Source organism: Atractosteus spatula, chromosome 4 (genome assembly GCF_055471065.1).
Source record: "Atractosteus spatula isolate fAtrSpa1 chromosome 4, fAtrSpa1.hap1, whole genome shotgun sequence".
Lineage (NCBI taxonomy): Eukaryota > Metazoa > Chordata > Actinopteri > Semionotiformes > Lepisosteidae > Atractosteus > Atractosteus spatula.
The window spans coordinates 47,167,705-47,192,235 of NC_142709.1; the positions used below are offsets into that span (position 1 = coordinate 47,167,705).

At 51.0% G+C, this 24,531-nt stretch overlaps 1 protein-coding gene across 2 annotated transcripts; it reads right to left on the minus strand.

Moving 5' to 3' along the window:
- Nucleotides 1-440: 440 nt before the first annotated feature.
- Nucleotides 441-24,325, minus strand: rcan1a (regulator of calcineurin 1a). Of its 2 annotated transcripts, none has more exons than XM_088913892.1 (4): nucleotides 23,862-24,325; nucleotides 4,739-4,912; nucleotides 3,839-3,998; nucleotides 441-3,118 (listed from the first exon to the last, which is right to left on the minus strand). In XM_088913892.1, exons 1-4 carry the CDS (start codon nucleotides 23,979-23,981, stop codon nucleotides 2,949-2,951), a joined length of 624 nt encoding a protein of 207 aa, XP_088770018.1. In that variant the 5' UTR covers nucleotides 23,982-24,325; the 3' UTR covers nucleotides 441-2,948. The 2 variants fall into 2 exon arrangements, with proteins under 2 accessions (XP_088770018.1, XP_088770019.1); XM_088913893.1 differs by lacking the exon at nucleotides 23,862-24,325 and adding an exon at nucleotides 7,057-7,689.
- Nucleotides 24,326-24,531: the final 206 nt, after the last annotated feature.

Here is a 24,531-nt window from a genome sequence, read left to right on the forward strand (position 1 = left end):
GTATTATGTAAAGTCTGATGGGAAAAAACTTGAAGCTCAGCTTGAACAAATAACACGGTTAACCTGCAGGACCCAGACAGGGAGCCGCTGTTATAATGAATGTACACGCCCGGCCTCAAAGGCTGCACAGGCTGACGCAAAATCAACCTATATCGCCCTCTAGTGGCAGACCCGAGTAGTGCAAGGTGGACTCACGTCACCCCCTATCTGCACCGCACACAGCAGTCAGGGCTCACAGACTGGAGCTTGCTCGACTGTCACTTCAACACGCCTTTCAGATTTACATCTGAAGTCAGCATATTTCTTCCGAATCAACAGTGAAACAAGAACCAGAGGACACAAGTGCAAATTGTGTGGCAGTGTATTTAACACCGAGAACAGGAGGCAACTAAACACTTCAAGTCTGATTAAAAAAAAAATGACAAAAAGAAGAATGGTTAACGGAAAGTTTGGGTTTATTGACATCATTTTACAGACTAAGATCTTGAAAAAAAACCACTCTGCAGATAAAATCGGATACGAGCTGCATGTAGGCGGAGGCCTTACAGCGACGCTCTGCTGTAGCGGTACAGAGAGCCACTCTCCTGCGCTGCGGCGGACAGACTCCGGGGGTCACAGCACAGGATGAACGCCCAGTTCCCCATTCCAGAGGAGGTCCTGAAGGCTTCAGCCTGGCGCAGGAGCCAGGAGCTGCAGGCGTCCCGCTGTGTTGCTCAAAGGCAACAGCTCCTGGCCACGCTGTCTCTCGGCAGAGCGTCGTCGAAGGAGACGGCGGACCCCCGTCTCTCAGTCACACCTGTGGCTACAGCCACTGGTCCGTCGCCTTTGGTTTTAGTCTTCATCCGCAAAAAAGGACATGCGCACGTCCAAGACAACGAGGCTGGGCCCCTCTTCCAAATAAGTGTGGAGGAGGGGAGCAGGGGAGCTTTTTCGAAACAAAAAGGCTCTCCGCACAGTCACGGCTCGTCCCGGGGCCCCGGCCGATCTGGGCTGTCACTGGACTAATGGCCGTGTCACGCCGCGGTACCTCACAATGACACATTTACAAAACACACCGTTTCACAGACTGCAGGCTGCAGGAAAGGTCAGCTGGTGTCCACTTGCAGAAAAAGGCCAGGAAAGAAAACAAAGAAATTGCTACATCGTGGCTTACAGTGATCGGACAGAGATTTCACTCCAGTGTGCTAGACCGCTAGAATCTCACCACTGCAGGACAGGACGGACCCATCCCAGTCCCAGAGTGCTGGAGTATCCGTGGGTTTCCTCCGTCTCTTTTCCAAGCTGGAGGAAGTTGGGATATTGCTCCAGTGAAGCCAACTGAGACTCGGTTTATGGTATTAAGAGCCGAGTTGAAGTGAAAACCTACAGACCAACCCTCCGGAACCAGGACCGGACCACCTGCTTCTAGAAGAAGCAAATGGGGACTTCCTTGTTCTGGAGCCACGGGATGTGAAATTCCAGGGTCTTCCCGTCTGTTTCAGTACAGGCCTCTGGTGCAGCCAGCCCCTTAACTATAACTTAATTACAACTGAATGCATTAACAGTTAATACCACGATTAACCAAAGTAACGTGAATTGTCAGGTCTGATATGTGGCAATGCTTGTTGAGGAACGACACTTCAGCAGGGCCAGGACGATATTTTGCAGAGCGAGACTTTACCGCTTCGAGGATTCTTGGGGTGATTAAACTCGAGCATTTGCTGCTCCCAGGAATTGCTGTTAAATACTTTCTAGCAAAAAACGGTCAGCTCCCCCCCCTCCATCCCCCCTCCCCTGAGCCCCCGGTAACTGCAAAATACATGCCCACTGTTGACACATGAGAAGCCCTTCCCCTCTACCATACATCTCGAGACCGCTGAGGGCGAGCAAGCGAGAGCCCCAGGGGCTGCTGGGATAGAGGCGGTGGCACTAAGGCCTCTTTGTGACAACAGCTTTGACTGCTCCTCAGACAGCACCAAAAGAACAAGGGCATTTTTGGGGGACTGGGGGAGGTTCAAAACCGTGAATGGATCTGAACCTGCACAGCACACTGTGTATATTCGTACTAAGTGCCTGCTGCTGGAGTAGGGGAAGGACGCAGTGCGGCAGGTGTTGAGGATGGCGACACAAGGAGGTTTGTTCAACACTCAGGGCTGCACGAGTCTCTCCTTCACACCAGTGGAAAAGCCGGAGCCCTCAGCCACCCTGGGGCAGAGCGAAGCAGGCGCAGACCGTAGTTTTGGATCTGGGGGGGGCTGTGAACGGGACTGGGGAGACCTTGAACCTGACACAGGCAGCGCAGGCACTGCAAACACGGGGAATCCGACCGCATCCCGGAGAAATATTTACAAAAATACATAGTCACGCACAACATAGTATTACAGTACAAAGCCCCCAGGTTCCACATTGCCCCCAAAACCAGCTCCGTGCCAGCACTCACTGCCCTGCCCGCCCCTCTTCTGTCTCTGAAAGCCCTGGCCCAACTCCCACAGCAACAGACTGAGAGGTGAGTGCTGGCTAAGGCGGGGGGGTGGGGAGAGGACACACTATCTCATACAAGCCCCCTCCCGAAAAGCCGTTTCGAGGCAATGAAGATCTACAACGAAAAGGCGAACAGTTTTGTGGTCGTCAGCAGTGTAGAAAAAGAAGCCCTCGCCCCACCATCCAAACGTCCGCCTCCTCTCCGGACAGACAGCTCCACATGCAAGAACCGGAAAACGTCACAAAAAACGAAGATCCCACCCTCCCCACCCCTTTCCTTTTCCGCTCGTCCGTCCCGCCTCCGGGCGGGTACCTCGAACCCCGGCTCGACGCCGCTGTCCCAGTCAGTCGGTCAGTCCCAGCTGCCAGGGCTGGGTTCCCTTCCCTCTGGGGCGAAAGAAGTACTGAATGAGGGGGGGAGGGGGAGGAGGCGGCAGCAGGAGAGGCCCCCCCTGCCCTTGGCAAAATGCGTGGCGCGCACACACGGCTCAGTGCAGGGGCGGGGGGGCGTACTCGGGGCGGCGCGTCTGGATGATGCGGGGGCGGGCCCGGCGCGGCTCCTCCTCTTCGGAGCCCGAGCTGTCGTGGTCGCTTTCGCACACGTGCACCACCACGCTGGGGGTGGTGGAGGTGCCGGCGTGCAGCTCGTACTTCTCACCTGATGAGAGGTAAGAGGTCAGAGGTCAGAGGTCAGGTGTCACACACACAGTCCTGGACAGCAAGGTTTCCTTAAACCACCAGATCCTTAATGAGCAGCACTAATTAACCCAATAATCAGATTGCTAGTGACCAGTGTGGCAGGCCAGTAGTAGAGTCACACTGTCACATGGATTTTATTTTAGTAGCTTGGTATATTAAAGGACACAGGGGGGTAGCTGGTATTGGGTTGTTGACAAGTCGATTTTTCCTTTTGAGTATACTGAAAGGTTGTGGTTAAAGAAATCCTCCTGGTACAAAGACCTTGGCTTTCTGTTCTGATTTCCATGAGCTCAGGCCTGCCGAGAGGTTGGCCTGTTGCAACCAGTTTGTCACCATGTTGAGGTGTAAAGAAAGGACCAAATATGGGTACTGCTGGCTTTTGACTACACTATCTCACTTCTGGTGCGCTTGCTGTGATTGGGTCCAGTGTTTACACGGAGAGTGGTAGTAGCATGGAACAAACAACCCAGCTGTGCTGTTGAAGCTGCTACCCTGGTTTCTTTCAAGAAACTACTGGAGGAGATCTTTAGATGAATTAACTCCTTGCTACCAAATGGGCTAGATGGGTGCTGACTGGCCTGATCTAAACTTTTTTGTGCTCTCATGCGTCCCTGAGTGAATCTTGTGGACAGTGGAGTCCAGATCATCGGATCCCAGCACAGAGGAGACGGAGTCTCACCTGGCCCCAGCTTGGAGATGGCGCACAGCAGGTCGTAGTTGATGACGGGGGTGGCGTCTGACGACTGACTCCAGCCCACTGGGGGAGAGGCAGGCGGGGAGATTAGGTATTGCTTCTCCGGTTTGGGGGGCTCCAGGCGGGGGCTGCCAATGTGCAGAGACTGCAGAGAGAGGTAAAGGGAGGAACACCCATCAGTTCCCTAACATCCTAGACACCAGAGTCCTTAGAAACCCCAGGAGAGCAATGGCTGGCAATGCACAGACCTGTATTCCTCACAATGGAGCTGAGAGGCAGTGTTCTGTTCAAATAAGCTCGAAACCATTTTAGCCAGGTAAGATCACCACTGCCGTTTCATCCCTGATTGTTCTATACATCCAATCATTTTGAGGTCACATCACAGATTTTGTCATTATTCTTGTCTCAAAAGAAAACTTCAAAGGCATTCGTTCGCTGTCTGGCTGTTTTTTTGTATTTTTTGTTCAAATTTTCCAAACAACTTATAATAATTAAAGATCACTACTGCTGTTCATTGCCAATGACACTGAACTCGGCTGTGAGTACCGCTTACTGTGCCAACCACGCAGTCAAACTCCCCAGGCCCTGCAGTGGAGATCTACAGGACTGTACTGGTGCACCAGGCCCTGCACTGGAGATCTATAGGACTGTACTGGAGAGCAGGCCCTGCAGTGGAGATCTATAGGACTGTACTGGAGAGCAGGCCCTGCAGTGGAGATCTATAGGACTGTACTGGAGAGCAGGCCCTGCAGTGGAGATCTACAGGACCGTACTGGGGAGCAGACCCTGCAGTAGAGACCTATAGAACTGTACTGGGGCACCAGGCCCTGCAGTGGAGATCTACAGGACTGTACTGCAGTGGAGATCTACAGGCTCCTGCCTTACCTGAGCGAAGTACAGGCGTATCTCCTTTCCGTTGAAGTCGCTCTTGTGAAGCCTCACCCGGGCCTCAGCCGCAGCCACGGTGTCGGTGAAGTTGATTCGGACGCGGCGGAAGCTCTTGAAATACTGGAAGGTGGCATCGCTGTCGAAGGAGCGGAACAGGGCCTCAAAACCGGCCTGCGAGAAAGAGGGGCAGAGGCGGTTTATGACTCCGAAGAAGAAGACGGAGAGCGAAGGGCGGTCTGTCATGCCAAAAAATAGGAGGCACAGACTCATTCTCGGCCAATTACTGTGAGGAAGCAGGTTCACTTCCTAAATGGAACCGCTGTTGTCCTGCCCCCGTGATAGTCTAAATCTGTTTTAAATTAAAACCCAGCATCAAACTCTAAAAGAGGGTGTGCGAAAGGAAAAAAAAACACGTTTCTGTTGTGTGCAGCGCTCCCGCTGTGTTCCAAACACAGCGCGGCCCCTAGATGGCGCTGTACATCACAAAGATCTTTAAAATAATTTGTGAAATCGGGCGTGCTCATGAGGTAACCATGTCTTCTGCGATGTGTACATTCATGTGTCAAAGGAGGACTACGGGATTTAAATGGTTTCGAATCAATATTTTTTTTATCTTGGTTAAACATCCTCAACATCCTTGCGACCTCCTCTAAAATGTGTTGTCTATCCCTTACAAACTGGGACTACTGGGGTTTATGTGGGTGTTTCACTGAGGCTGCTTGAAAATGATTTATTGACTAAAAATACAATGTACTTTCACCTGGCACACCTCTTCTTACGCGTACCGACGTGATAAACAAGAACAGCCCGAGTAAGGAAATCGACTGTCCTGCCTACGAGTTTCCCTAGCATAGCTTCAAGCGCTGCGGTGAGGCTCCAGGTCTAACAGGACCTGAGCAGCGCGTTCACGGGCTCTCGTTTCCAGTGATTTCACCATTGATGGCGAATGATTCATGACTGAACAATACTGAACACAGAAAGGAATAGGGTCAAACATCCTGACTGCCTTACACTGCCATTTCGCTAGGAGGAAAACAAAAAGATCGTGTCGATACACACTCCGTCTGGAGAGAAGAGATTCAACCCGGATTTTCTCCTGACCTCGCTCAGAAACTCCAATACACTTGGCACTTGACTCATATCCAGGCGTTGTATCTCTGTTGCGACAGCGGGCGATGCAAAAGATTTCCGTGAGGTATGACTACTCTCTGCGTAAATAATAGTCTTTACTCAACTCAAGGGATTTGGGCCAACCAGACGTCATTCATTTTAAAACTACATTAAGCATAAGACCAGCAATACGCCTCACCGCACATTTTAACGAAGCCGTGCGTTGTGAAGTGTCGATCCCAAAAGACAGACAAGCGCGTACTTTTTAAAGTAGAATGACTCCAGTCTTGTCTATACTAAAGTTACACCTACAGGTTTATAGGGCTGCAATCCCTGGATTCAAAACCTATCGCGGTGTTCAGCTTTCCCTGCCTGTCCACAGCCCTACAGCACAGTTCCTCCCTGCCGGAGCTCAAGTCTGCCCCTGGTACCCGGAGCCAACGGCTCTCTAGAAACACTTTACCAAATCGCAAGCAGAGAGAGCTCTTCAGAAAAAACCCAAACCCGTAAGGTGGGTCAAGAGTGAGGCGTTATTCCAGCACAGTCGTCGCGGCAGTGCAGTAATCTCTCCAGGCCTTCGCGACTCACGGATTAGGTATTTTAAAGTGCTAAAAGGAAAACCAACCACGTCAAAGCCCGAGACTGCGTTGCCAGTTAAAACGAGCCCCAGAGCACAGGGGTGACCTGCTGTTAAACCTCAGCCCAGGACTCAGGGAGAAGAGTCCTTCTGCGATAAATCATACAGCCGTGTGGACTCTCTCCTAAAGTACCTGGAGTGACAGCTGTCCTTCCCTGCACAGGCTGGCTGCTCTTCAAAATATGGTTACACTGGTTTGTAGTCATTCCTGCTCTGGTTCCTCTCCACGCTGACTCTCTGCAGTCCGCTATTCCAATAGAGCAGGGCTAATTCACCCCTGGTGCTCCCTCTCCCTCTGTACTGCCAGACCGACCTACTGACTATCTAAGGTCTCAGTTTGCACATTAAAAGAGTAAAGAGTGTGAGGTCTGCAGCATTAGATTGAGAAACGGTTGCCGTGTGAAATACTGTGATTAAGTGCAGTGCATTCAGACAGAAAACCTGTTCTAGCCTGCTGTAAAAGCAAGGCAGGTCCACATACACTGCAGAAGAAGAGAAAGACCGAGCCATGCAAATTGATCACAGTAACGTGCCGCAGGGCCGTTCCCAGGCAGGTAGGTGCTCTTACCCGGGCCTCCAGCCTGCAGAACACATCCCGGTCCTCGAGCGAGGCGATCAGGGAGAAGGGGTTGCACTTCAGCATCTTCAGGTGCATGGCGCAACAGCGGAGAGCCCACAGCCACCGCAGGGCAGAGCCTTTTCTGAAACCGCGGCCGAGAGAAGGCGGATGTCCGCTTGCGATGCCCCCAGTGAGAGATCCCGGTCGACCCGTGTCTCTAAAAAGCTGCTCGACAAAGTCCACCTGTGGTCTCTACGCTACAGGACAGCCGTTCTCAGGCAATCGGCCGCCTCGCTCATAAACACCAGAAACCCACTGGAAAATAATCCTGTATGGGCAGGGCACAGTCGGATCTTTCACTGTCCAATCTCTCGTCTCGAAAGGCAGGACAGCAAGAAGCAAAGGCTTCCCTGTCTAAAAGATGCCTCTTTCCCTGCTTTACGCAAACCTGCTGGCACAGAGGTGTGGGAATTAAGAGCTAGAATGCGTCTCAGCAGCGGATGAAACTCCTGCAAGCTCAGTACAGGCGGTCTCCGGCTGCTTTGGATTACACAAATCTCGAGGCTTTGTGTGCGGAACGTTCCAGAACCCCCAGCTCCTCCACCGGGGATGAGATGAGTGTCTCTGACAGAGCTACACACAGGCCGGCTCTCAGGCACTGCTGTTTTATAGGACAGGCTGTTAGCACTGCCCTACTCCACGCCCCCCTTGCTTGTTGCCTGGCAACAGGAGACCACCCCCCCAGTGGGCGGGGCCTTCCTCTCTCCCAATCCCAGCAAGCCTGCCTGTAACATTCGCTCACAAACATTGACACACTTTCTCTCACACACACACACACCCCGAGAGAAAAACAAGGACTGGAAAATGGTGACATCACCCCCTCCGCGGCCCACTTCCTCGCCCGCTAATCACAGCGCTGCTCACCTCCTCTCTGCATTTTTTGCTGCTGAAGTGGAAAATCTAAATCAGCTGAGCTGGGCAGAGCAGCAGCTGTGTTATCAACTGGCTCGCCAGCATAGTTTCCATTCATCTCTCTCTCTCCCTCTGCGTGTGCCTGCCTGCTACACAATCTCTTCTCTCTCCTCTCGAAGACAGAGTGTGTGTGTGTGTGTCAACGTGTGGTCCAGACCCCCCACTGCCAGGCCACGGCTACTTTTAAAACCAGCTCCAACGCTGTCAATATCTGTCAAAGCCGGGGTTATTTCTGTCCCCAACTGTTTTTTTTCCAAACCTCTAAAACACTCTCGGAGGGGAGATTTGTTCATTAACATTAGCCCTTCTCCAAGACAGCTGTCCAAGGGGGTGAGAGCAGTCTTCCTCTCTGAGGCACTGTCACGTTCTTTCGCCAGGAGGTAGTATCTGAGGAAACTGGTGGTCTGGAAAAAGTGCTGGTGTGGCAATTCTGGACAAGGGCGGTGCCCCGTTTGGGAACTTCATCCTGCTCCTTTCTCCATTTTGCCCCTGTAAGAGGTGGTGAGGCTGGATATAGCACTGATGGAGAAGCCAGGCTCCTTCAGATGGAAAATTTGACAACACACCAGAGGACCCCGTGGGTCAGCGAAGGAGCGTAAATGGTAATTATCCTGTCTGCCCTGTGGCCAGACTCCAGGCCCGAAGAGGAAAGTGGACTTCGGAAAACAGCCAAGATCCTTTGGGTTCCTGGGCACAACTAGCACGTCTCTTCATCATATTCACGGCTGTTGTTTGAAAAACCCTTAAAGGCCTAAACATCAACAGATTTCAAGGGATCCTCAATCTCCTGAGTGTTGACATCTGTCTGCCCCAATCGCTTGGCACTGGCACAAGCAGCTGCCGCTCTCCATTGGCTGTGTGAAGATACGAAGATTCAGAGGAGGATGTGATTGTCACGCAAGTGCACACAGGCGGTGTTGAAGCATGCAGGGTTGTTTTCAGAGACTTATTGGGTCTCTCCGAAGGAATCTGCAATCGCAAAGTGGCACTGCCCGCCATCTGGCTGGGACGCGAACTGGAACGCCCACGTAAAAACCCCCACGGTCCGCCTGTCATTGGCTTGAAGATGAAACCGGTTGCACACGGATTTAGAAGAAGCAGAGGCATTCCGAGCAAGGTTACAACCAAAAAAAAAAAATGGAGATGGTGAACACTGTCAGATGTAAAAGGAGGTGGCCACTACAAACGGCAGTGTCAGAACAGAGTTGCACAATGGAGTCGGACAAGTCAAGCCACAGAGTAACACAACTCAACCCACTGCTAGGCTCCAGACTCCCAGCTCTCAGCACACCAGTGACCTGAAACCAGCAGCAGCTGAAGATTAACCAGCTTACTACACACTCTGTTACATAACCTCAAGCCCAAGGCTTAGGAAAACACATTCCGCTGCAGGGGCACTGATGCAGAACTGGGCTGATGGGCTCCACTTACTAGTGATCCACAGTTACTGGTGATCCACACTTACTAGTGACCCGCACTTACTAGGGATCCACATTTATTGGTGATCCCCACGTACTAGTGATGCGCACTTCCTAGAGCAGGTCTTTCACAGATTCTGCACAGTGGACTTGTCTGTTTTTAAATGCTAACAGAAGAAAGCTGCATCCAGCACATCTTTGTGGAAAAAGGCACTGTTTTCTAAATAACAAGCAAACATCTGCTTACACAACACCCTGATTGTGCGAAATCTTCATAGCAGTCCAATATTAGGGTTTATTTACAAAGAAAATTCTGAAGGAATTGCATATGTACTTAGCAGATGAGTTTAAAAGTATAACAGTGAGCAATATTAACTAAAATACTGCTGTGAGTACAGATGAGGGATATTTATTGTTACTTATTCTATTCATTATTAAACTTTTATTTAAAGTTATCGTCTGCGTTTTCAGTTGCATGACTCCAAGTTCATCCATCCATCCAAGGGAGGGAAGCCTATCCCAGTAAGCAACAAAGTGCAAGGCAGGTTACACCATGGACAGGACACCAGTCCATTGCAGGGACAATAAACACACACTTGTGCCAGGGCCTATTTTCCCTGAAGCCAATTTAATTTTCGCTTTGGACTGCAGGAGGAAACCGGAGCACCCAGAGGAAACCCACGCAAACATGCAGAAACTCCATCTAGACAGTGCCCAAGGTCCGAAATTGAACCCAGGACCCCAGCACTGTGAGGCAGCAATGCTCACCACTGCGCCACCAAGCCACCAGCTCTCTGATGGGAAAATCTGCCCATCTGCATGTTTTCCCTGTTGGCACCACCTTTTCCTTTGCATGTTTTCCTTTAAGATACCATCAAACTGCAACAGAGTTGAAGCAGACAGCACCTGCCAAAGAGAAAAACTGACGGCGATAAATGGCTAAATTCCACCGAGATCTCTCAGACACTGTCCTGCTGCACCATCGCTGTTCCTGACCCAACCTTAAAACTGGGACCCCACCAAATCTCCAACCCCCCTCCCAGTGGTTAACTGCAATCCCCTTGCTTGATTTCTTTTGGGTTAAGGCCTCTAGAAAACAGGCTTCGGAGTTTTGCTGTTTGCAATTGGCAGCTGGGCTGAAGTTTTGATTGAACTGGGTCTAGGCTCTAAATAAAGAAACACACAGAGAGAAGGAGCTCGTGGCATCCAGTCTCCAGGGGGCTGCAGTCATGCTTGGGCTATTTCAGCCACCCTGGTCTTTCTGCTGCCAGAGAGGAATGCAACTGTCTTTTCCACACACTCCACAAGCCCTGTGGCTGGCAGGTGCCAGGAGAAGGCGTTGCCCAGCTCCTCTCTCGTTCAAAGAGCCCTTTGTTTCCCTCAGCAGGAAATAGCGATTGCCACCATCTCCACTGAGAGAATGCACATTGTTCCAATGACCCTTAACCATTCCCGGACAGAGAGATAAATTCCATGGTCTCCAGTGTCTCTGTGCTCCCGTGCTGGAACTCTTCCTCACTGAACAGCCGAGCTCCCTGCCACAGCAAGAACACAGAGGGAAAGGGACATCTGCTCTGGTGAGAAAATAAACCCTGTGCCCCTGGGTTGAACAAGACAGCACCGTGTCGCTGTTGTGGTACAAAACCTCAGAAAGCCCAGAATGGGTGAGAGCCCTGTGGTGTGGGGTGAGACAGCTGGGATGTGGGGTGAGAGCCCTGTGGTGTGGGGTGAGACAGCTGGGATGTGGGGTGAGAGCCCTGTGGTGTGGGGTGAGACAGCTGGGATGTGGGGTGAGATGGCTGAGAGGTAGGGTGAGACAGCTGGGATGTGGGGTGAGATGGCTGTGGTGTGGGGTGAGATGGCTGAGAGGTGGGGTGAGATGGCTGGGGTGTGGGGTGAGATGGCTGGGGTGTGGGGTGAGATGTCTGAGAGGTAGGGTGAGACAGCTGGGATGTGGGGTGAGACGGCTGAGAGGTAGGGTGAGATGGCTGAGAGGTAGGGTGAGATGGCTGAGAGGTAGGGTGAGATGGCTGGGATGTGGAGTGAGATGTCTGTGGTGTGGGGTGAGATGGCTGAGGTGTGGGGTGAGATGGCTGAGAGGTAGGGTGAGACAGCTGGGATGTGGAGTGAGATGGCTGGGGTGTGGGGTGAGAGCCCTGTGGTGTGGGGTGAGATGGCTGGGGTGTGGGGTGAGACGGCTGAGAGGTAGGGTGAGACAGCTGGGATGTGGGGTGAGATGGCTGGGGTGTGGGGTGAGAGCCCTGTGGTGTGGGGTGAGACGGCTGTGGTGTGGGGCGAGATAGCTGGGATGTGGGGTGAGAGCCCTGTGGTGTGGGGTGAGATGGCTGGGATGTGGGGTGAGATGGCTGAGAGGTAGGGTGAGACAGCTGGGATGTGGAGTGAGATGGCTGGGGTGTGGGGTGAGATGGCTGGGGTGTGGGGTGAGACAGCTGGGATGTGGGGTGAGATGTCTGTGGTGTGGGGTGAGATGGCTGGGGTGTGGGGTGAGATGGCTGAGAGGTAGGGTGAGACAGCTGGGATGTGGGGTGAGATGTCTGTAGCGTGAGGTGAGATGGCTGAGAGGTGGGGTGAGATGGCTGGGGTGTGGGGTGAGAGCCCTGTGGTGTGGGGTGAGATGGCTGGGGTGTGGGGTGAGACGGCTGGGGTGTGGGGTGAGATGTCTGCGGTGTGGGGTGAGATGGCTGAGAGGTAGGGTGAGACAGCTGGGATGTGGAGTGAGATGGCTGGGGTGTGGGGTGAGAGCCCTGTGGTGTGGGGTGAGATGGCTGGGGTGTGGGGTGAGACGGCTGAGAGGTAGGGTGAGACAGCTGGGATGTGGGGTGAGATGGCTGGGGTGTGGGGTGAGAGCCCTGTGGTGTGGGGTGAGATGGCTGTGGTGTGGGGCGAGACAGCTGGGATGTGGGGTGAGAGCCCTGTGGTGTGGGGTGAGATGGCTGGGATGTGGGGTGAGATGGCTGAGAGGTAGGGTGAGACAGCTGGGATGTGGAGTGAGATGTCTGTGGTGTGGGGTGAGATGGCTGGGGTGTGGGGTGAGACAGCTGGGATGTGGGGTGAGATGTCTGTAGCGTGAGGTGAGATGGCTGAGAGGTGGGGTGAGATGGCTGGGGTGTGGGGTGAGAGCCCTGTGGTGTGGGGTGAGATGGCTGGGGTGTGGGGTGAGACGGCTGGGGTGTGGGGTGAGATGTCTGCGGTGTGGGGTGAGATGGCTGAGAGGTAGGGTGAGACAGCTGGGATGTGGAGTGAGATGGCTGGGGTGTGGGGTGAGAGCCCTGTGGTGTGGGGTGAGATGGCTGGGGTGTGGGGTGAGACGGCTGAGAGGTAGGGTGAGACAGCTGGGATGTGGGGTGAGATGGCTGGGGTGTGGGGTGAGAGCCCTGTGGTGTGGGGTGAGATGGCTGTGGTGTGGGGCGAGACAGCTGGGATGTGGGGTGAGAGCCCTGTGGTGTGGGGTGAGATGGCTGGGATGTGGGGTGAGATGGCTGAGAGGTAGGGTGAGACAGCTGGGATGTGGAGTGAGATGTCTGTGGTGTGTGGTGAGATGGCTGGGGTGTGGGGTGAGACAGCTGGGATGTGGGGTGAGATGTCTGTGGTGTGGGGTGAGATGGCTGAGAGGTAGGGTGAGACAGCTGGGATGTGGGGTGAGATGTCTGTAGCGTGAGGTGAGATGGCTGAGAGGTGGGGTGAGATGGCTGGGGTGTGGGGTGAGAGCCCTGTGGTGTGGGGTGAGATGGCTGGGGTGTGGGGTGAGACGGCTGGGGTGTGGGGTGAGATGTCTGCGGTGTGGGGTGAGACGGCTGAGAGGTAGGGTGAGACAGCTGGGATGTGGGGTGAGATGGCTGGGGTGTGGGGTGAGAGCCCTGTGGTGTGGGGTGAGATGGCTGGGATGTGGGGTGAGATGGCTGAGAGGTAGGGTGAGATGGCTGGGGTGTGGGGTGAGATGTCTGTGGTGTGGGGTGAGATGTCTGTGGTGTGGGAGTGAGACGGCTGGGGTGACCCTGCGGCACAGGACTAGCTTCAGCAGTGTGCAGCGAGACCCCTGTGATGTGGGATTAGTTTGGTGGCAGGACCACTGTGATGTGCAGTGAAACTGCAGTGACTTGGGGCGAGACTCGTGTGGTGTTCAGAGTGGAGCAGGACTGCACAGCTCCAGGTGAGATAACATAGCCAAGGAAAAAAATGAACGCAACACAAAATCTACATCAAAACAGAAAAAATGAGCAAAATGCAAAAACCAACATAAAAACAGCCCCAAAAAAACGAATAACCTGTCCAAACTTGCTATGCGCAGCCTACTGTACTGAGACCCATTATCTCTAGGTTTCCACAAATCACAGTGCTTCTGCACTGTAGTGCTATCACAATTACTCCTCTTACTCATCACCGGGAGCTGGCGACAACCGGATTACTGTTGCTGGTACACGTGTGGCTGAGCCAAATCACAGCACACAAAACACACAGCACTCCTGTACAGTCCTGGCCAGGCCTGCAGGCTTTGTGAAGCCTTTAACAAACCACACCGAGTCTTCAATGGGGATGATTACGAGGGAATCTGTTCAAAAAAGTGTTCAAAATCCTCCAAGACAAGGACAGAGTCAACAGAATGAGCATAGAGGCCCTGACGGAGGGCAAGAGTGAAAACTACAGGTGAAACCAAGAACCAAGGAGGCCCTCCTGTACCCAAAGGGTTGCGGGAATCTGGAACAAGCTACTCAACCTTGCTGTTAAAGCTGATCAGGAAAATACCGGATGACATCCTGGATCAATTACCTACTAATGACCAAAAGGGCTGGATAGGCCTCTTCTTGTTTGCAACTGTTCTGAGGTTGTTAAACTGGTCAGCACTGACCTGGTGAGGCACTGGTCAGCTTGCAGGCCAGTCTGTAGGCATCACCGCTTTGCCCACTGCCACAGTCTCAGGGAGCAGGCAGGCCAGAGCCTTACAGGACAGGGCGACCTGCGGAACCCGAGAATGACCTCTCCAAATCTCTTCACTCCTTCTTCCTTTGTCACCCGACGGTCTCGGAGCCTCCACCTGGGCTCTAACACGCAGGTCACTTCCCTCTTCCGTCTAAGGAATGTTCTTTTCCACTGTTTGTGTTTTCACAACAGGCAAGCGTCCAGGTGTTTTCAACTTCCTCAGTCTACAGCCTGTTCCTCCTTTGTGCTGCACCTAAGCTGTGGGTATTTCCATCACAACGACAGGTCTGTCTGTATTTACTGTATGTATGTGAATATATACCGGTGTACACCTATTTCTATTTATGAATAACCTGGGTCTGTGGTTTCCTAGTCCCTCCAAGTTTAGTTTTCCATAAGGTCCCCATCACACCTTTTCATTTTATTTAATTTATCACCTATTTCAGTACAGTAAGTATATTCAGCTGCTCAGCAAATAGCCCTTATCAGCCCTGTCTGCACTGTCAACCCCAGCCGCTGTTAACGAGCTATACCTCGCTTTCTGTCACCACTTGCCATATACTTTTCCAGAGTGGCTTGTTCCATTTTCTGTACCGTTTCCAAGCACGGAAATTCTTTTGAAATTTTCCATTTTTTTTTTCCAGGAGCCCCTAGGAAGTCTGGGGCCTGTTTAGTGTTGCCGTTCCTTTCTAGTCCACTGCGACAACGCTCCTCTCAGTCTGCATCCAGATCCATCTGAGCCGCTGAAGAACAGCTCAACCCTTCGCTCCTGAGCTGGAGAATTCGCCCCAAGCATGAATAACCAATTCGGCTGGATTGGCCAGGCAGAGTTCGGAAAGCATCGCTGGCAAAGATCTCTGGAGACTCACAGCACAGCACCGCAGCTCAAATCACTACCTGCTGCAAGAAGTTGAGCACAGAGCCGTTCTGACTGGTGCTCCTCAGCGAATTTGCACAGACCAACAAGGGAAATTGAAGTAATGTGGCCCTTTTCTGCTTTTTAGGGCGGGTAGACTGGAAGACCTAAAACGAATCAGTCAGATTACTGAACTCTACTCCTACCACATGCTCACACTGATGTGTTTTTTTTTCTCATACTGCTTGTCTGTCTTTTTTTTTAAGTTGTATGTTATTTAACATGTTGTTGCTGCTGCTGCTGCTGTTCTGTGTTGATGTTTTGGGCGATTCCTTTAATGTCTTTGTATCGGAGCATATATGCAAATAAACATTTCACTGCACTTGTGCTTATGACAAATAAACTGAACTGAGCTGCCCTGATAACTGTTTTACTGAGTGAAGACTGTTCTTGTGTCATCCCGCAACATGGGCCGCTCTCCGCACGTACACCCCTCATGATCACCCCTGCCCCTACCACAGCTCCCACAGGACAATGAACTCATTTTTTAAGGGCGCTGTTTAAGGCTCCCCAAGTTAGGATCTCATCTGCCTTGAGGGAGCGCTGGAAGGAGCTCCCATCAGCCTCAGCTGCAGGGGAATGCTGGGATACAGCCTGAACGGGCCCCGACACAGACAGGTCACCACACGAGCTGCTGCTCTGACAAAAACAACACTCAGATTTCGCTCAGACGTGAGTACTGTATTTGTGAAAACCGCGGGTCAGGATATTACTATGCACATTTCTCTCTGGCCCTGGGGCATGTTGAGCCAAATTCCTCTGTGAGTCACAGGGACCGGTTTACAGTAACAATATTTTCCACTAGGTAATCAAGCTCTGTGGTATTGGGTTACTGTGAACAATATATTTAAACAGCGACGTCCACTCTTCAGCTCAGGGGATAGCAATCTGAGGTGTTTTTTTTTTTTTTTCCGGCTCACCGCTCTGAAACAGTGGACTCACGCTTTCCAGAAATCAGGTTTTCAGCCAAGGTTCCATAAAGGGACAGAATGTTCTGCTTTTCACTACATCCATTTTTAAGGTACTCACCGACACCAATTACGGGTTTTATTTGTCAAACTTTAATTTAGTGTTAACCGAGGACGCCAGTAACACTGCTGCTCTAGAGCAGAGGCTGTTTATTCTATAGCCATGCTAATCTGGCACAGAGCTGTTCTAGAAAAGCGTTTCCCAGTCAGAGTCTTGGGGAACTGAGCTCTGGGATTCAGCCTTTTCCAAGTTGGGAAAAATGTTACACTAGTAGGGAAAACGCAAACAAACTGGTGAATATGGCATCATAAACAATGGAGATGGAACTGCCAGCGTGTCTCTGAGGCTGGAATCACAAAGCTGAGATCTAGAACCTTCTGGTCCACGCCAAAGCAGAAATGTGCTGATAACTATTTAATCCATCTTCTAACTGCTTTATCCAATTCTGGGTTGTGGGCGAGCCAGAGCCTATCCTGGCAAGAAACAAGCAAAAGGCAGGATACACCCCAGACAGGACACCAGTCCATCACAGGGCACACAGACACACACATACTCACACCAGGGCCAATTTTTCCGAGAAGCCAATTAACACAGCAATACGTCTTTGGACTGTGGGAGGAAACCGGTGCCCCCAGAGGAAACCCGTATGAACACGGGGAGAACATGCAAACTTCACCCAGACAGCACCCCCGGGTCCAGAGCTACAAGATGTCAGCAGAAGGTCAGATCAGAGGTGTCAGAATTCCCAGACAGCTCAGCGAGTCCGCCTGACCATCCACTGGAGGCAGACAAGATTCCCGTCCTCAGAGGGAAGGCATTCCAGCCTGCCTCTCCTGTATCACTCCTTCCTACCCGCAGTTTCCAGGGAAAGATTTACAAGACCTTGCCTACCAAGAACACTCAGGATTAACCCCATCTTGGCAGCCTGCTACTTCTTGGCCGTACTGTTCAGCTCTGACTGAGAGCGGACACCGGCTGCTACTCAGTTATAGGCAAACCTCCCTTTCTCCTGTCTGAACCTCAATATTACAACCAATTGTAGGAGCTGCGCTCTGGGGCGCTCCTGTTCACCTCCAAGGGAAAACAATTCTACTACTGCCAATGACTGAAGAGTCACAAGACAACAGAGCGAGTGGAAGAATCCCATCAACAGCTCATTACATCAGATTGCATTTTATAATGCACCTTTTAAAGCACCACCTTAAACCATGTGCTATAATTAGGCAAGGTGAGCTTGCAGTGGAAAATTCCAGCCTAATGCAAAACCAGACTGAAAAAGCTTATTGACACCTTGACAAGGGGGTACTGTTTTGCATTTTTTTTTGTGTGTGTGGAAACAGAGAGGCCCTTCTTTGCTGATCTCGAGAGCTCAGCTCCACCACAGGTACTGAGACACAGAAACAAAGACCCAGCCCTGCCTATCGCCCGGAGAACTTTTAACAGCTTCTTTAAGACAACAACAATGCACGCCGGCAAATTTGCTTTCGAGCCGAAATGAGCGAGGAGCACGTGACTCAGCACAGTGGAAAGAACAGGTCATGTGTGCCTGTGTTTATTATGGGGGAGCCTACCATGCTGTCTCTGCTGCAGAGCTGTCAGCTCGTTCCCACTCACAGAGCCGTACTGCCAGAGGTCTGTACAGCCAATGCTATTGCTTTACACAAAGAATGTTGGGAGAGTGGAACAAACCACCTAGCTGTTTTGTTGAAGCCGAGATCATTGGAGAAAGAGCTACAAGACTTTCTGGAACTGATTCACTCATAACTAATAAAACTTGTTCCACCAAAAAGCTGAATGATCTATAATCTTCCTTGTGTTCTTATCCATCCATTTTCTAAGACACCTTATTCTTGACAGGGTTGTTGGGGAGCCAGAGCCTATCCCAGCAAGCAACCGGGCACAAGTCAGGATACACCCTGGATGGGACACCAGTCCATCGCAGGACAGACACTGACACAAACATGCACACACTCGCAGCAGAGACAATTTTCTCAGAAGCCAGTTTACCTCCCAATGTGTCTTTGGACTGTGTGTTACACATCAACATGAGGAGAGCATTCAAACTCCATGCAGACAGCACCCCAGGAATGTAACTCCGGGCCCCAGTGGTGTGAGGCAGCAAAGCTAACTGAGCCCCCCTGTGCCACCCTCTCTTGTGTTCTTATGTGAATTAGAATTAGAAAACATGTTTTGGGAGCTAACAGGAGATACTGGGAGTGTTGACGCCTGTGCTGTGTAAAACGTCTCTGCAGTTCAGATACACAAGGCTCCCTCAATACACCCATGTGGAATAAAAAAAACCAGGAAAGTGAATCAAATTCAATTCACAATTACATCTGAAAAATGTAACTTAAAAAAAACAGCTTCAAAGACAGTATTGACAGAAGGCAGTAAATGGTAACAAACAACCTGAATCCTGAACTTTACACTTTGATTTTCCATACACTGGCGGGTCTGGCCACGTGTCAGACAGTTTGCAACCTCAACGCCTGCGAGGTCAAAGGGCACCGGCCTATCTCCGGTGCTCAGCAAACAGGGATGTCAACTTCTTTTTATGATCTTCTGAACTCTGTCCAAGAGACAGCTTTGAAACATTTTCCGAAAACTAAGCAGCTGGAATCTTAGGGGCTTTCTGCCTCAGGACTTCTCAGCAGTCATGAGCTGAGGTGGAGAAAGTTGGCACGATCCCGGTGACTTGTAACTCTGACTCATGTTTTTCCAAGCCATTCGATCATGAAACCCAGTCTGTCTCTTCCACGGACAGGTCACCATAGGCCGTAACTTTTTTCTGCCTGAATTCTCCTGAAATGGACATCAGAAAATGGATTTTGTCAGCCTACGCTTTACACAAAGAGTCACAAGTGTGTGGAACAAACTACCCAGCCACGCTCTGGAGTCGATTAACCACTTGGCATCCCAACTAAATAAAATGGCCTCCTCTTGTGTTTAACATATTATTTTTCTGCCATCCATCCATCCATTTTCTAACCGTTTCTTTCAATTCAGGGTTGTGGGAAGAAAAACCTATCCCAGCAAGCAACAGGCCCAAGGTGGGGCACTCACAGACACAATTACACACACTTCCAGGGCCAATTGTTCCCAGAATCCAATTAACCTAGCAAATATACTAGAATGTTTTCGGACTTTGGGAGGAAACCTGAGCACTGGGAGGAAACCCATGTGAACACGAGAAGAAAATATAAACTCTATACAGACAGCACCCTAGGAACTGAACCCGGGGCCCCAGCCGGTGAGGTAGCCACTTTAACCACTATACCACCGCTCATATGTACATCATAAATAAATATCTGCCTGGGGGCTAAAAGGGGAAATGGGCAGTATAACTACCAGCGTTGTTCACCTATCAGATCCTGGAGAGACACAGATGCGGTGTCCAGTTCATTTTACAGATCACCACCACTTACCGGTGTAATAGTGCTAAATTATTCAATAAATGTAAGAGGTGGCACGTTGTTGAAACATTTAGCAAGTCATAACTGCTAGAAGGCACTGTGAGTTCACAAGAAGATTGACCTGCTTCATTATTATACTTCCTTTCGTTTTTTAGGAAGGACGCTGGGCCGTGGCTCTCTAGGTGTGAGCTAGACGATTGTGGCAAGAGCCGGAGAGGTTCTGAGGAGGAATCGAGGGGCACGCCCTGCTAGAAGGGGTTATACTGCACCCCCCCTGCTGCATGTGCAGGATTTCATGTTCGCTCATAGTCAAGCGAAAATTCCCAATTCCAGCTGTTAGTGTTTCCAGGCCATCCAGCCCCATCCCCGATCCCCGTTCCTGGGAGGAAGGGTGCCTTCCAGTGAGCCAACGATCCGCTCTGTCTCGGCTTGCGCAGCCGGAAACTCCAGATTAAAACACCCTCCACAAACAAAGGCCAATTCACCGCGCGGTCATGAGATTCCTCAGCTCTGCTGGAAAGACAAATAAAGATGTTTGCCGCCTGGAATAAGGATCTGTGAGTCACGTCTCTCCAAGCGAGATGCAAGATGATGAAGTGTTTACTGCGCCGACAACGTGACCCGTGCACAGAAACTGTGAGACCGCAAACACTGTGTTTTTCGAAAAAGGGGGATCGGACCAGCGGCGACCACACAGGAACCGAGCTCACAGCAACTTTCCAATAGAGCTTCTGGGGATTTCTAAAGACATTGCACAGCCAGAAAACACTGCAGGCACCTGGTTTCCTCTGCCTTGACAGACACAAATACGTGTGGCCCTGTGACCGTGTAGAGGTGCTGAAAGGGCACCCGCTTTTAAAGACAGCAGGACAGAGATCTGTACCCTCCAAGAGCAATGATAGCCGACACGTCTCCATCAGGAGTCCCAGCTGCAGATTCGGGAACGTCAAAGGGAACAGAAATAAACGTTCTTCACCTGCACCACTGAAATCTTCGGCCTACAAAACACGTTTTCCTGCAAGGTTTCATCCTCCTTCTCCGTTTCTTTCGCCAGCCAATATTTAACTAAGTAACGGATTCTAAACCAGTCTGAAAGACATCTGCCGCGATGCCGGTTCAGGTGGGCTCGGAATCGAACAGCGCACACGGGAAGAAGAGACGTCACTTGCTCTGAATACCGACGCCTGGATTACAGCACAGACTAGCAACTGATGGATAGAAATGAATGTGCTGCACGCAGACCGACACTTTTGACGGTCCAACCGTGAAGAATGGCCAAAACAACTGAAGACACCTGTGAAAAGACGGCTGATTAAGTAACGGCGGAAACAACAACTTAACCTGGGCTTGTTTTGGCTTTCAGTGTTTCTGTTTTAAGTGCGCATACGCAACAAATAATACTTTTTCAATGACGGTATTTCCAGCACAGCAAATGAAGAACTACATCACTGGTAGCTTTCTTGTAAGTGATCTTGAACTTTCTCTTTTTCCCCTTTTAACCCAGGAGAGGCCACCTCTGGGCCAGTGTGTCTGTCGGTTTACATTCCAGCCCAGCTCTTAATGACCTCAATCAATCAGTGACCTGGAACTGGAAAAATGGATCAACTGCCACCATCTCTTCAGGTGCTGCTGCTTTCAAGAGACGAAGAAATCACAACCAGAGCCTCCTGGCTCAGAGTTGAAACATCCTGCTGTAAACAATTAGTCCAGATCCCAGGCTGTCACCACCATTCTGCAGATAGTCTACTGATAGCACCCCCATCTCCCGCACAGTACATTCCATTCCTGAGTCATCACGGCTCGGTTTTCCGTCAGGAACTGGAAAGCACTGCTTCACCACATTGAACACTGGGTCGTACCCGTTACTCGTACCCTAGCCCTGCTGCCACACTGCCCTGACGTAGTCACGCTCCAGGGACAGAGCCCAGCAGGGGCAGAGCAGGAGCTGCTGCAGGTGACCGACTGCTCAGTTAAGGGGCAGGCTCGAACCCAGAGCACCAGTCTGTAATCCCGCAGCCGGCAGAGGAATCTTACACCGTTGGGCCCCTGAGCAAGGCCCTTAACCCCAAGTGCTCCAGGGGCGCCGTACAATGGGTGACCCTGCGCTCTGACCCCAAGCTTCTCTCCTTGTCTGTGTGTCTGTGTCTCATGGAGAAAAGCTGGGGTATGCGAAAAGACGAATTCCTAATGCAAGAAATTGTATAGGGCTAATAAAGAAACATTATCATTATCACATTATCATTAATAGCTGGCCACCACTCGTCTCGCACCCCGAGCCCGCAAGGGGAGAAATGCAGAATCCAAGCCGGGCTCTGGAGCTCTTTCTGGGCTAGAGCTGGTGGATCCTTTCCCTTCCTACCTCAGTTCAGCACCCTGCTCCCGCGCCTCACCCAGGGAAAGCACACGACTCGCCCGGCACCTCTCCTCCCCACAGACGCTGTGAGTTTTCAGGCAGCTCAGAAGGTTGGTTGTCCATTTCTTATAGTTCCCACCCAGAGCTCTGCCCAGGTGCTGGGGTCGAGTCTGACATACTTCACTGGGTCTTTTTGGAGACATGTTTGCTCACGTGACACACACGATTTGAGAACCACTGAGAAACCCCCAACAAAACCTCAGGTAGCCCAAGGCATGCACCCGGTAGCACACGGACCGCAGAACTTTGTTTAAAGGACAAAGCTTATGCCCAGATCTGTTCTCCAGGATTTACAGAAGGTCCTCCCAACACAATGTATACCAAGGACGAAGAATCAGTCCAGGTAGTCCTATATGGTTAAAACACTGAGTGTCGTGTCAGAACCAAGCATCGGTTATGTCACTGTATTCATCTGATTTTTCTATCCAAAGAAATCTTACACTGGTACAGGGCTTGATAACCTTGCTCGAGGGAACAATAGCTTTGTCCAACCTGGGACTTGAACCCACAACCCTCTGGTCCTGAGTCCATAGTCCTAATCACTGCTCCACACTACTAGACTACTAGACACACACTAACCCAGGGCTCCTCTGTGGCACAGCATGACAGAGAGCTTCCAGATTTGAAGACAGGGGTGGGGGGGCTCACATCCTGCCTGGGGGCCACAGAGTCTTAATTGATTAAATTACCCCCCACCCCCACCCCACCGGCTGGTTCAGAAAAGACAGCAAATCTATTTCTATAAAGTTATGAAAAATGATATTGCTACTCTGGAATCAGTCCTGAGAAGAGCTGCCAGATACACGCTGGGGCTGAAGGGAGTGTCCTGCACTGACAGGCTGAAGGAACTGAACCTTTTTAGTCTTGAACAGAGAAGACTACAAGGGGACCTGCTTCAAGTATTCATAATCCTCAGAGTCACTGACAGGATCAACCCAGCGGACGTCTTAAGAAAGTGACAGCACATAACAGGGGACACAAGTGGAACGTATGTGGAATTGCACTTAAAACTGAAAACAGGGGGTACGTCTTTACACAAAGTGTTGTGGGAGTGTGGAACAAGCTGCCCACCCATGTGGTTCAAGCTGATCACCTGGTTTCTTGCAAAAAACAGGCAGATGAGATTCGTGGATCAATTAAGCACTAACTACAACATGGAACAGGCAGGCACTGCTCGTTTGTACCCTTTCTGATAATGCGCACTTGAATTGAGTCATAAACCATGTCAAAGGTAGGTGTGGTGACACCTATGTCCTTTAAAATATAAAAGGAAGATAAAACTCAGGCACAGAAAAAGTTGACACACAGCGAGATATATTTAAGAACCTGAATCACTCAGTGCAACCATTCAGTATAAAGGCATTTATTTTCACCGTTAGCCGTTTCACTATCCTTAACCCGGACACAGCAAAATGTGCTCGTCCTTCAAAATAGTCGCGCGTCACCTCAGGGTCTGCAATTTTCCAACAAAAAAAAAACAGACGAGTTGCGTTTTCCCTGGAAAATTAGAGAGCGCATGATTACCTATTAGGAATGTGCACAACAGGCAGATCAGCTCAGGTTTATCATGCGTAGATAACTTAGAACACCCTGTAAACGGAGGCTAACCCCTCCCTTTTGTGGTGCATGAAACTGAATGTTGTGTTATTAAGTGACACTCCTGGCTGCAGCTGCTCTTACCGGTCTCTGTCAAAGGCGCAGACGTGTTTGTGTTGGTGCACCCCCACCACCACGATAAGACGCACAGAAAAGGAAAACCGCTGTTTCATCCTCACCCTGAACTGATGGTCCAGAAAGACGTCCTGGTCCACCTTGCAGGCGATCAGCGCGTCGGGCAGATCAGTGAAATGGACATCCACCGTGGCCTCCTCCTCGCTCTTCTCCTGCTGTAGCATGACGGGCAGGCGGATGGACAGACGCGTCCCCCACAGGCTGTGCACAGTTCCCCACCCAGCGAGCCGCCGCGACAAGAGCCGCCCCTGCTTCCTCCAGATGCTCAACACATACAGCGCAACCCGAATGAGCCCGTCGCACTTTCTTTCTGCTTGCAACGGAACTCAGCGTGAAAGAAAAAAATAACCGTAGTCTGTCAGGACCAGTTTTCTTAAAGACATATGCAACTGTAAGGCCGTGTTAAGTAGATCTGACGGGGAGCTCGGTTAGACCCTTAGCCAAAATCCGTCAACAGCTCTTTCCGTCATGCTGATGACGTCCAATTTCGTTTCCCAGTTGCGTTGATGCAGCGCCTCACGAACTTCCTGTCACACCTCCCTAGCCATGCTCCGTCAGTCTGCCCGGTAACAGCGACGATTTTGGTGGCTTGGTGTTGTGCTTCTTCTTTTAAAGTCATATTCTGTTGGGTTGAAATATTCCTTCCGTTTTCGCCACAGCACCTACGAAATAAATCGGTAAAAAAAACTTACGAATTATTCCGAATAAATTAAA

Coding starts and splice junctions, on each gene's coding strand:
- rcan1a (XM_088913892.1), bottom strand. CDS start 23,981: ATGCTACAGCAGGAGAAGAGCGAGGAGGAGGCCACGGTGGATGTCCAT. Junction 4,913..23,861: donor TTCTGGACCATCAGTTCAGG/GTGAGGATGAAA, acceptor TCTTTCTCGCAG/GCCGGTTTTGAGGCCCTGTT. Junction 3,119..3,838: donor CATCTCCAAGCTGGGGCCAG/GTGAGACTCCGT, acceptor ACCTCTCATCAG/GTGAGAAGTACGAGCTGCAC.